Source organism: Trichomycterus rosablanca, chromosome 10 (genome assembly GCF_030014385.1).
Source record: "Trichomycterus rosablanca isolate fTriRos1 chromosome 10, fTriRos1.hap1, whole genome shotgun sequence".
NCBI lineage: Eukaryota > Metazoa > Chordata > Actinopteri > Siluriformes > Trichomycteridae > Trichomycterus > Trichomycterus rosablanca.
The window spans coordinates 32,276,732-32,289,970 of record NC_085997.1 but is presented as its reverse complement, the minus strand read 5'-3'; the positions used below and the strand labels follow the sequence as shown (position 1 = coordinate 32,289,970).

The window sequence follows — 13,239 nt, the reverse complement described above, 5'->3', positions numbered from 1 at the left end:
CTGATTGTAACCATTTCCTGGTCAGTGCTTTTTTAGTAGCTGCTAAAAGAACAGCCAATAAATATTCATCTATTTGTCCCATGTCAGGGTGAATACATCCCAAATATAATAACTTACTAAACATAGGAATCTCCCTTCTAAATATATGCTGTAGAGCTTCCCTTATGTCCTCCCAGAATTTTTGAATAATTGGGCAGCCCCAAAAAATATGATAGTGGTTTGCTTCTTGGAATCCACATTTCCTCCAGCATACAGCGTCTGGGGCATTAGCGTCTGAGACAGATAATATTATTAATAATTATTATTATTGCACAAAAGGTATTTATGTATTATGTTTTTTTTATCAAACAGCATATGACTAATATAAATATTTTGTAAAGAATTTACAATTTTTGAATGTGTACGTTTTCCTAGTAAAAATAGGTACACCCAAGTGCACCCAAGTGTCTGTGCACTACAGTGTGACAATTTGTACACAGTCCCTAACTTCAACAAGGTGCGGTATGATGAAACACTTCAAAATAAAGTGTCAGTAGTTTAGTGCATAACAACAACAACAAAAATTCCACCTTACATAAACCGTTTAAGTAAATGCTTTATCTTACAAAAACACTGGTGATGCACTGACACAAAACTCATTTCAATTACACAGTTTTACATTTTTAATATGTGCAGGCAACGACAGCACAGTGTACACTTTTTGTACACAAAATACTAAGGTTGGCAACAGTTATGCTGTATTTAACAATTAACATTCAATTATGATAAAATGTTAAGCAAATACGCAATTACATTCAAGAACGAATACAGTTTTACACACACACACACACTGCGCATAAGTTGTGACGACATAACGTATTTAAACGCAAAAGCTGCGTCGGATTTACAAATCATGCACTGCTAAGAAAATGCTAAGTAATGACTTGTAGGTCGATGAATTTGTGCAGACATCCTAACACTGTTAGTTTAGCGGGAATTTGCTACAGTGGGTATCACATGAGTGAGAAACACACTAAAGTGAAAATTAAAGTCTCTAGTTAACAGTGAAGCATGCTGTGCTAGCGACCCACCTCTAAGGTGTGTGTACAGAAATGTATGTCTAAATAGCTATCAGATTTAGCCACTTAAAGTGGTTAACATAAACCTGTAAGTAGGAGCTTCTGCAGGAACCATGGTGGACGCTTGGTGAGTTGCACATAAGTTTTCACGTATTTACTGAAATGCTTTCATGTTATGTTGTCAAAGCTAGATGTTTATTAAAACTACAGGTAACGATGCATGCTTGGTCCAGAGACTATGTGCCTGTGTTGTGTGTAGAGGAATACTCATGTATTGTCTGGTTACCTGCAACACCTACATGCTGGTGACAAAGAAAGAAATGGACAAGTGGACAAACTTCCAGATGTACTGCATATAAATACTGTATAAGGGGCAGCTGTAGCCTAGTGATTAGGGTACTAGACTAGTAATCCAAAGGTCGCTGGTTCAAGCTCCACCACTATAAGGTTGCCACTGTTGGGCCCTTGAGCAAGGCCCTTAACCCCCAATTGCCTAGACAATATACTGTCACAGTACTGTAAGTCGCTTTGGATAGAAGCGTCCTCTAAATGCCAAAGATTTTAATGTAAATAATGCATTCAAGCATGTTAAAACCCTACCACCATCCTACCATGTTGCATCCTTAACAGTCCCAGCTGACCGATTTATAAGATGGGTCGTTATTATGACACTGAGGCCAATAGCTTTAGTCACGGATTGTTTGTTTATTAGGATTTTGAGGTCAGGTTTTAAACTTCAGTTCCATTCATGACAGTACAGGTAGTTACAGGTTAAACATGATTCATTAATTTTCATGAATGTTCTTCACATTAACACCAGCAAAACTAAAGAACTGGTGATCGACTTCAGGAAAAAGTCGCATCACACCACACCTGTGAGCATTCAGGGTTTGGACATTGAGATGGTGAAGGAGTACAAATACCTGGGTGTTCACCTCAATAATAAACTGGACTGGTCTAGCAACTCGGATGCCCTATATAGAAAGGGCCAAAGTCGCCTCCACCTTCTGAGGAGACTGAGGTCTTTTGGAGTGTGCCGACCACTGCTTAGATCCTTTTATGACACTGTGGTAGCATCAGCCATCTTCTACGGAGTGGTGTGCTGGGGTGGTGCAATATCAGAGAGAGACAGAAAAAGACTGAACAAGCTGATCAAGAAAGCGAGCTCTGTCTTGAACTGTCCTCTCGAACCTGTAGAGGAGGTGGGAGAAAGGAGGATGATAGCCAAGCTGTCATCCATCCTGGACATCGCCACACATCCACTACATGAGTCTGTAGGAGACCTAACAAGCTCCTTCAGTACCAGACTCCTCCACCCGCTGTGTAAGAAGGAGCGCTACCGCAGGTCCTTTATTCCCGCAGCCATCAGAGCTTACAACAATAATAATATATAATAATATCACTCATTCCTTATCTTTCATGTTGGGTGTAATAACAAGTGCAATATGTAACCTATTCACAATAAGTGCAATAACTTAATATATTTTGCATATTTTTAATGTATATATTATTTTTTAGATATTTTATAGAGTAAATAACTACACACTATGTGTGCAATATTTTTTACTTAGTTGTATTTCTTGTATTCTTGTCTTCATTCTGCTGTAACAAGTTAATTTCCCTAAGGGGATCAATAAAGTCTTAGCTTGTCTTATCTCTTATCTTTACATTTTCAGCAATTAGCAGATGCTTTTATCCAAAGCGACTTGTGGTATTGTGACAGTATATTGTCTAAGCGGTGACAACCTGGCAGTGGTGGGGCTTGGACCAGTGACGTTTTGACTACTAGTCCAGTGCCTTAATCGCCTGACTACAACTGCCCTTGATTCATTTCAAGTTCGGGCGGCACGGTGACTAAGTGGGTAGCACTGTTGCCTTACAGCAAGAAGGTCCTGGGTTCGATCCCCAGGTGGGGCGGTCCGGGTCCTTTCTGTGTGGAGTTTGCATGTTCTTCCCGTGTCTGCGTGGGTTTACTCTGGGTGCTCCGGTTTCCTCCCACAGTCCAAAGACGTGCAAGTGTGGTTAATTGGAGACACTAAATTGTCCATGGCTGTGTTCGATATAACCTTGTGAACTGATGAACCTTGTGTAATTAGTGACTACCATCCCTGTCATGAATATAACCAAAGTATAAAACATGACGTTAAAATCCTAATAAACAAACGGTTAAGGGCCTTGCTCAAGGGCCCAATGGTGACAACCTGGCAGTGGTGGGGCTTGAACCATTGACCTTTTGATTACTAGTCCAGTGCCTTACCGCTTGGCTACAACTGCACTTGATTCATCAGTTTAAGTTCAATATTACAGTTTTTCTCAGTCGATTTGGTACATTTCTCACATCATGATTTACATTGGCATCACAACAAGTGCATTTCTCAAAACAGTTAGTGCAAACAGCAAAACTCAATGAAATACCTGCAAAAGCACGTACCTCGCTCACAATTCTTTGTTTTTGCCTCAAAAGCAAATATTTATGTCAATCAACTTGTCAGTGCCATCAGAATGTCTAGTCTGTGTGTCATTGCCTATGAACAAGACAGTCAAAATACTTACTCATGTTGTCAGTGCAACAGTGTACACTGTAAGTATATTCTGATGGAAACTAGCTAAGCTTTTGATTACAAGAACGCTGCACATTCTGTGGCATATCAATTGAAACAGTATGTGTTACACACAAAATACAAACTTACACAGAACACAAAGTTACACATGACTGTATGTGGGAGACTGACAGCAAGAAATTGGACTGGAATCAAATTTATACAGTAATATTCTTTTACTGTATTGTTCGCACTGCAATTTGTTGACAAAAAAATCAGATAGAAATTCAGGAAAGACAGACAACTGTTTGGCAGCACTCTATAACACAAAGAAAAAACTACAAAATTAGAAACTTACTCTAAACATTTAAAACAACCTGAGACAACAACTTAAGGAATTATAGTGCTTTCTTTTCTATACATCCTGACGCTCCTCTCTGTTGGGCCACATGTTTTCATCCACGTCACACTGGATATCTTCCCTTGCAATGCAGCGTGGAAAGAATCTCCTGGAGTGCCTGCATCCATGGCAGTCAGCAGGTTCATCTGGGTGTGCGGCTGGTGATGGTACACCTTCCATCTCCAGGCTGAGAAGAACTCCTTAATTGGGTTCAGGAATAGGGAGTAGGGTGGGAGGAATTCCATCAGCATTCTATAATGAATGGCAAACCATTGCGTGATGGTGTTAGAGTGGCATGGACTCTCCTACCTCTTCCTCTGTTTTGTCCCCTCAGCCTTCCACCACACAGCCTTACCCTTCTTCTTGGCTGTTCACCCTGTACACGGCCTTGTCTTTCCATTGTGAGACTTTGTGACATTGCAATGTTTTGTGTCTATATATGTTTGTCAATTGAAGGTTCATGAGATGTACCTCTGACTTATGGTTGAGAGCTGTTTGACCATTGGTTGATCTAAACCTTCACAAATTCCCCTTCTTAACTGAAAGCCAAGATTCACCTGAGAACAATTTAATCAATTTATAATAAATTACCAAAATTTACCAAAAAAGTTTCATAGAAATGTACAAATTATGCCTGAGAGATTATGACATGTTCAGCACTTTTGCATGTAATGACCTAGGCAATGACCCAAAGCCTAAATGTTTTGGAGGGTAAGACAATTCAACAGACAATCAGTAGAACACATTTTGATAAACATGACGTAAGCAATTGATAATGCAAAAAACAGCAGACAATTGTACATGACCATTTGCATGAATGTACAAAAGTATTTGCAAAATGTGAAACACAATGAGAAAAGCTATTATGATCTGCACAAGTGACAAGGAGATGTGGAGATTGAAGGAACAGTTTTGAGAATTTCAATTCTGATTTGAGAAATGAACCAAATCGACTGAGAAAAACTGTAAACACAGTCACAAGCAATTTTGTATCTCTAATTCACCAAACTTGCATGTTTTTGTACTGTGGGAGGAAACCGGAGCTCTTGGAAGAAACCCACACAAACACGGGGGAAACATGCAAACTACTCAGAAAGGACAAACAAACCCCTCATTGTATGAGACTGCATAGTCACAGGTCAGTCAAAGCACCCACTCCTATGCAGACATTGGAGATGAAGAACGGAGCGATGGAAGAGGGTCAACTGGTCATCTGAATCCTCTTTTCTCCAGGATCATGTTTATGCCCAAGAAGGTGTGCATTGTTGATCTGTGGAAGAGATGGCACCAGGATGCACTGTAGGACAATCCACCTTGAAGGATCTGGTGTTATACCAAATACCCCAGAACTTCTTTATATGTAAAGATTAGACGTCCTGTTGGTCCTATTGTTTTGGCTCATAGGTTCAAATTGATATCTGAAACAATTCTAAAGCCTTCTATAATAATACCTGACAGTTAACATGACTTAGCAGCAGATGTTTACTATGAGATGTACTCCAAAACCTTTTGTGTCATTTCCAGAATGGATGAATTAGAATCCATGCATACCTGAAATTAAGCATAGATAAAATTAAACATAGATGTTATAGAAGTTAGATGTAGCTAACAAACCAGCAACTTGATTTCTGTAATAAAGTAACTGTTTTCGGGACCTGAAATTCTAGCTCGGAACAAGCCAGAGCCATCAAGGTGATTGACAAGCACTCAGTGCATCAGATCTGTTCAGGGCAGGTGGTGCTGAGTTTGGCAACAGCCGTGAAAGAGCTGGTGGAGAACAGCATTGATGCAGGTGCTACACAAGTTGGTAAGCACATGAAATACAGGCTTTTAATACTTTTGGTGAACCAGGGCTATCTAGAATCTTTACTGGAGTCTATGTTTACAGACATTCGGCTTAAAGAAAATGGGATAGATCTGGTGGAGGTCTCCGATAATGGAAAAGGGGTGGAGGAGGAGAACTTTGAGGGCCTAAGTAAGTTACCATACCAGAAATGTTAGTGAATTATTATCTATACATTGGGATGTTTAAGTTTTCATTTTTTGTCATGTCCACAGCTTTGAAGCACCATACGTCTAAACTGAGAGATTTTTCTGACTTGATCCGTGTTGCGACGTTTGGCTTTCGTGGTGAAGCTCTCAGCTCACTGTGTGCTCTCAGGTATTAATTGTAATGATTGTCAAACAGTTTCTTTTACTTTTCAAATGAAAAACCCAAACACATAGTACTGCTGGTTTTTTAAACATAGCACTTTGTGTCATAACCTGAGCTCCTGTGTCTCCCCTCAGTGACCTCACCGTGGTGACCTGTCATGAAAGTAGTCATGTGGGAACTCGGCTCGTCTTTGACCACAATGGGCACCTCATCAGTCGAGCCCCACATCCTCGGCAGCAGGGCACCACCGTCAACCTCCAGCAGCTGTTTTACACGCTGCCGGTTCGCCACAAAGAGTTCCAGCGAAACATCAAAAAGGAATTTTCGAAGATGGTCCATGTCCTGCAGTCATACTGCATCATCTCTACTGGTGTGCGCATCACATGTACAAATCAGATTGGCCAAGGCAAGCGTAGCACAGTGGCTTGTACGAGTGGGAGCCACAGCATGAGAGACAACATTGGAGCACTGTTTGGGCCTAAACAAGTAAGAATCAGTTTTGTTATGCCTTTTACAATTGTATTACATGGTGCCTGTCCTTTTTATTTATATTTATTGATTGATTGTTTTAGAAAAGCAGTGAGCCAGTATTCTGCTGAGCTAAAAGAGTATTTACCTCTGGCTTTTATTACAATTTGATCCTGTTGTGTAATATGCAAGCCAATGATGAAAATGGCCCCAAATTGAATATGGTATTCGAACAGATTTGTAACTGTATTATGCCACACGGCACTGTCTAACAGTAAAGGCAGAGAATAAAGATCTTGAATAGCTTTCTAAGGGGTACTGAGAAGTGTCATGTTGGCTCAGTGAGTAGCACTGTCGCCTTACAACAAGAAGGTCCTGGGTTTGATTCCCAGGTGGGGTGGTCTGGGTCCTTTCTGTGTGGAGTTTGCATGTTCTCCCCGTGTCTGTGTGGGTTTGCTTTGGTTTCTTCCCACAGTCCAAAAACATGCAAGTGAGGTGAATTGGAGATACAAAATAATCCATGACTGTGATTGACATTGAACTTGTGAACTGATGAATCTTGTGTAACGAGTAACTACGTGTTCTGTCATGAATGTAATCAAAGTGTGTAAAGCATGACGTTAAAATCCTAATAAATAAATAAATTAAATTTTAAGGGGTACTGTACTAAAAAAAGTATTGTCTTATCTTTTTTTAGCATTACATGAGTTGCGTGTATTTTGCAAATAACACTGAATGTGATTATGTTTCAGCTTTCTTTTTCTTTACCGTTCTGGTGGTATTAAACATGTTTTTGAAAAGGATCTCATGTTATTAACCTGTCATTTTTATTTCTTTACAGCTCCAGACTTTGATTCCCTTTCAACAAATATCTCCCACTGAAAATATTAAAGAGGATTATGGCTTAAATGAGGCTGAACTTCCAAAAGATCTGTTCACGTGTGTATAAGTATATTAACTTGCACTTGATCACATTCCTTTTTCGTACATACTGTATATGATCTATTAAATCATATTTTTTTTATGTACGTTTGTTCTTCAGAATCTCTGGTTATGTGTCTCAAGCTGATCACGGTGTTGGACGTAGTGCAACCGACAGGCAGTTTTTCTTTATTAACAAAAGGCCCTGTGATCCATCCAAGGTCTCCTTGTTGTTTTTTTCTTTTTGTTTATATGTTCACACCTTGCTACATAAATTAATACATAATGCTTATACATATTGGCTTAATCTCTGCTTACAGGTAGCCAAGGTTGTAAATGAAGTCTATCACATGTTCAACCGCCATCAATACCCATTTGTTGCACTGAACATTTCTGTTGCTTCAGGTAGGAAAGAAAAGTAAAAGCGTATGCAATTAAACCACTTACATGCAGCATGTGTTCACTGTCGAAGCAGACGATTGATATCAAATCTATATAAATTGCACTTACGTCTGCTGTTAATCAGTCATGCAGTAATGTTTAGAATAAATAGCTAGTGCTCTGTGTAGTTACAGAGTACACCAGATGGTGTGGGTGCCTTTTCATCACCCAACTGAATAAGTCGTGGGACAAGCAAGCAAGAGCAAAAAAAACTAACAATATGGTGATTAGAGTGTTTTAGAAAGTGAACATATAGAACATGAATACATAAGGAACAGAAGATATGTATATGTTTAGCATAAAGAGGCAATCTGAAAGAAAATTGCTTGATTATTCTTCCTGCCTCTTAAATCTTTAACTTAAATCTTGAATAGTGCCAGCAATCACTATAACCTAACCTTGAATCCTAAATATAAACATACTACAAACATTGCTTAATACGAATAATCTGAGGTCCAATCTGGTCTTTTCCCACCCGGCAGACTTTAATGGCTAATCTTTGTCTGCTGCAAGCACTAACAATTATGCTCGCTAAGCGACGCCCAGTCGACCAGTAGCAGAGCTGAGGTTCAAACTCGGGGAGTTCAGAATCCTAGTGCTGGTGTGCTAGCAGATTATCCCGCTGCACCACCTGGGCACCCCTGCATTCTTATATAAAAGGCACCAACACACCCTTCTGCTTTGTGACATGTTGCATGTTCAGGTGCTTGTTTTTCTTTACAGTAATTAGAAATGCACTGTTTAGTAAACTGGCTGCAGTCTATTCCAAAGTTCTCAGTTCTACATTTACATTTTCAGCATTTAGCAGACGCCTTTATCCAAAGCGACTTGCATTACAGTTACAGTATACAGTCTGAGCAACTGAGGTTTAAGGGCCTTGCTCAAGGGGACAACAGCAGCAACCTGGCAGTGGTGGGGCTTGAACTAGCAACCTTCTGATTACTAGTCCTGTACCTTAACCACTAGGCTACGGCTTGCCTCAGTTCCACTGGGACTACTGGGGCTGACCATGGCCAATTGTTGGGTCATTCCAATCTAAAGCAAGAAAAAACAATCCTTTTGTTACACATACAGTAGTAATTCTTTAAAAAAAAAAAAAAAAAAACACCTGATGTACATTTAAACCTTTTAGACTCCTGACGCTTCTGGTGATGTTTTACTCTAAAAGAAAACAAAAAAGAACAGCCAGTCTTTTTCTCAGTAATGCCCATAGTTTAGCACTTTATTTTTTTTCTCTGTTTCCTAGAATGTGTTGACGTGAATGTTACACCTGACAAGCGTCAGATATTTCTTCAGGAGGAGAAGCTGTTGCTTGCTGTTCTGAAGAGCTCACTCATAGCTATGTATGAGACTGGTGTCAATAAGATCAGTCTTAATCACACACCACAACTCATAGCCAGTAAGTAAACCAATTTACTTTATTTGTTCATTTTCAATAAGGCCTTGGTTAGACAGACACAATATTTACATCTTGTTCTGTTCCTCTGTAAGGCTTTTCCAGATCAACTGATTCTGCTGATAGTTCGGAATGCTCTCAAACAGCTGTGAAGCATGATGGGACATCAGAGGATTTTTCAGAGACATCGAGTCCAACCACAAAGTCATCTCTAAACTTAGCTGGACTAAAAGCTGCATTTTCAAAACAGCAGGTTTCTGGTAGTGGGACAAAGACTTTAACCAGTAAAACTGTATGTAATGTTCCTGCTCAGAAAACAATGCAGTCTTTTATCCAGTGCTCTGAAAAAACTAGTTACATGAAATCATCATCAGCAGATAGTTCAAATAAAATGGTAAAGTTTCCACTGAAAGCTTCCCTGTCAAGGTTAAAAAACTTTGGATATGGTTCAACCGTGAATGCTGATTCAGGTCTTTCAGAGCAAGACTCTGTCACAAGAACCTCTGAGACTTTGTGTGAAAATGGGTCTGAAATTGACTGTCGAGATGACTCTGTTATGGACGAGCCTATCATCAAAACAGAGCCTAACAAAGAACCTGTAAGTGAGGGTCATAATGTCTTAGAACCTTTAGAACAAGAGATGGAGTCCGTCACTTGTTCTGACAGGATCTTTAGTCCTGAGGCGAAAAAACCTAGGTGGGATGATGTCCCATCAGAAATGTCTCCGTTCCTGGCTGCTAGAGACACTTCCTGTGGACTGTTCGACAGACCTGTAAGCATGCAGAAGAAAACAGTCTCAATACAGTTTTCATTTACGGAGCTGGCCAGAAGAATGCAGAGACTGAAAGCCCAACAGAAAGAGCAGAGTGACCGGGAGCCTAAATTTAGACGCTTTCGAGCTAAGATTAACCCGGGTGAAAACCAGAGTGCGGAGGATGAACTGAAGAAGGAGATAAGGTTGCATGTCTGTTTTACTCATGTCTTGTTGTTGTTTTTAACCTAATCATAACCTAAGTATCTGCAGTTGTTGTGTGTGACTTTGTTGACCATTTTCAGTTCTGAGAAAAGCTAAGTTATAATGAACGGCAGTGGTAGCTCAGTGGTTAAAGTGATCACCAGATTGCTGGTTCAGGGCCCCTAAGCAAGGCTCTTAACCCTCAATTAGAAAAAAGTATCTGCTAAATGGTGTAAATGTAAATGAAAAGGTCTAAATACTTTTGTTGGTTGGGATTTCTAATATATCATTTCAGCACTGATGTTTCAATGCCAAGGTAAAGCAGAAAAACCTTTGAACTTCATTACAATCACTAAATTAAGAATACACATATAATATCAGAGACTACCTAATGGAAACAAAGCACCCACATAAACCTTTCCTGCCGTGGATGTAACTCACAAGAGTAAACATGGCATTAAAAGATAGATAGATGCCGCTTAGGTGGCGCAGCGGTAAAAACACTCGCTGCAACCAGAGCTGGGATCTCGAATACATCGTATTGAATCTCAGCTCTGCCTTGCCGGCTGAGGATGAGCGGCCACATGAACAATGATTGGCCTGTTGTTCAGATGGGCGGGACTAAGTCGGACACAACGCTAGGTGGCACAACACTCGTCAATGTGTGGGTGATAAGATGCATACGGCATGCTGCCCACGTGTCGGAGGGGGCGTGGGTTAGCTTCGATCTCCTCGATCAGAGCAGGGATCGGCATAGGTGGAGAGGAAGCATGATGCAATCGGGCAATTGGACGAGCTAAAGGGGGAGAAAAAGGGGAGAAAATGCATAAAGCAAAAAAAAAAAATAGATAGATAGACAGATCAATGCCAAGGTTGAAAAACATAAACCATGATGTATTGGTAATTGTACAGGGCGGCATGGTGGCTCAGTGGGTAGCACTGTCACCTCGCGGCAAGAAGGTCCTGGGTTTGATCCCTAGGTGGGGCGGTCCGGGTCCTTTCTGTGTGGAGTTTGCATGTTCTCCCCGTGTCTGTGTGGGTCTCCTCCTGAAGTTCTGGTTTCCTCCCACAGTCGAAAGACATGCAGTCAGGTTTATTGGAGACATGACTGTGTTTGACATGGAACTTCTGAACTAATAAATATTTTATATTTTATTATAAATAATAATTGGTCATTGTACTACATGTATTGATAATGCAGAGCTGAATCACTACCATAGTCCCTTGTAACTGACCACATGTGCAGTGGAGGTCCTATAGGGGGTAAATTGGGTACGGGGTGACAAAGTGTTCAGAGCAACAGAGTGGCTATAGTCAGTAATTGTATACCCATAAAGTTTGTATGATCCATGTACTTACTTTAAAAAAACAATCACTAAGTGTACATACCAGATTGTTGTGATGTTATTCTCTCATATTCTACAGATGGGCCTGATAGAGAGAAGATTGAAGAGTGTTGGATTATGTCTTTAATAATTACGTTTGATGCATATTTTTGTTTTAGCAAGGACATGTTCAAGGACATGGAGATTATCGGTCAGTTTAATCTGGGATTCATCATCACAAGGTTCAAGTCTGATCTGTTTATGATCGACCAGCACGCCACAGATGAGAAGTACAACTTTGAGATGCTACAGCAGCATACAGTCCTACAAGGACAGAAACTGATAGTGTAAACTCTTTTAGTCATATCATTATGTGTCATGTGTCATATCAATCTATCATGTATTAAAAAGTTCATCTTGAAGTAACATGAATTTTTTCCATAAAGTCCACAGAATCTTCACCTCCCTGCAGTGAGTGAAACTGTGCTGATTGACAATCTGGAAATCTTCAAGAAAAATGGCTTTGACTTTCTTATTGATGAAAGCGGTATGTGCAAGAAAAACAACATTTGAAATGAGATTTTGCTTTTCAGATTAAATTTATTGTAAGTTGTTTTTACAGAACCAGTCATGGAGCGAGTGAAGCTGGTGTCTTTACCCACAAGTAAGAATTGGACGTTTGGCACTGGAGATATTGACGAGCTGATCTTCATGCTCAGTGACTGTCCTGGAGTCATGTGCAGGCCTTCTCGTGTCCGGCAGATGTTTGCCTCTAGAGCATGCCGCAAATCGGTGAGTATAATCTCTTCTCTGTAAGGATGGCTCAGAATTATGGGCTACTTTATATCACCAGTATTAGTGTGAGTATTGTGGGTGCTGCAGAATATGCGTTAGAACCACCACTCCAGACAGTGTTTTTAAGGAGTTTTCTTTTACAATGCTATTGCCATGTGTCCTTGTGGGCTCCCTTTGGGCACTACTGGTTTTCCAAATCCTTTTATTTTGGGGGTACTTAAGCCTTCCAAAAGCATTCCTTGTAGCTGGGTTGGCTACTCTGAAATTGCCACTAGGTGAAAATAACTGAATAGGTGAATGTTTAGGAAGGTTCAAGGTTGTCAAACTTATTTCATTTCGAAAGGATTAAGGCTTTGTGAACACTTAAATTCTTTTATATCCTTGCCATGATGTTCACATTGCAACAGTTTGATCATGAAGATCCATTAGACCATGTCTAATTAATTTATTTTGCAGAATACAGGTGCATTCTACGCTAGTTGTAGACACATTTCAAGAATAATTAAAGTAAATCAGTGGCAAAACTAGGAGCTCATGGGCCCCAGTGCAAAAAAAAAATTTTGGGCCCCCTCAACAAATTTCATATATTCAAATTTCATATATATATAATATAATAATAATATATAACAATCTTATTATAATAATAATAACGATCTGGTGAGTGCAGCCAATGGTGCAGTAGTTACGCCCCTGAAGTAAATACTATGTACATGAACACAACCTGGTGTGCCATTACAAAGAGTCTGAATACTTTTGTTAATAAGGGATTTAACGATTAAGATTTG

The 13,239-nt window shown here is 39.9% G+C and overlaps 1 protein-coding gene across 1 annotated transcript in view; it reads left to right on the top strand.

Annotated features, from left to right (window-relative positions):
- The first annotated feature begins 1,171 nt into the window (after positions 1–1,171).
- Positions 1,172–13,239, top strand: part of pms2 (PMS1 homolog 2, mismatch repair system component) — a 12,705-nt gene continuing 637 nt past the window's right edge. Inside the window, exons 1-16 of the mRNA XM_063003967.1 lie at positions 1,172–1,185; positions 1,879–2,013; positions 4,093–4,165; positions 4,333–4,399; positions 5,659–5,805; positions 5,887–5,973; positions 6,057–6,159; positions 6,288–6,639; positions 7,463–7,560; positions 7,664–7,763; positions 7,863–7,947; positions 9,230–9,382; positions 9,475–10,336; positions 11,839–12,006; positions 12,106–12,206; positions 12,282–12,451. Of these exons, the coding sequence (XP_062860037.1) occupies positions 1,172–1,185; positions 1,879–2,013; positions 4,093–4,165; positions 4,333–4,399; positions 5,659–5,805; positions 5,887–5,973; positions 6,057–6,159; positions 6,288–6,639; positions 7,463–7,560; positions 7,664–7,763; positions 7,863–7,947; positions 9,230–9,382; positions 9,475–10,336; positions 11,839–12,006; positions 12,106–12,206; positions 12,282–12,451 (2,715 nt within the window). The remainder of the gene's footprint in view (positions 1,186–1,878; positions 2,014–4,092; positions 4,166–4,332; positions 4,400–5,658; positions 5,806–5,886; positions 5,974–6,056; positions 6,160–6,287; positions 6,640–7,462; positions 7,561–7,663; positions 7,764–7,862; positions 7,948–9,229; positions 9,383–9,474; positions 10,337–11,838; positions 12,007–12,105; positions 12,207–12,281; positions 12,452–13,239) is intronic.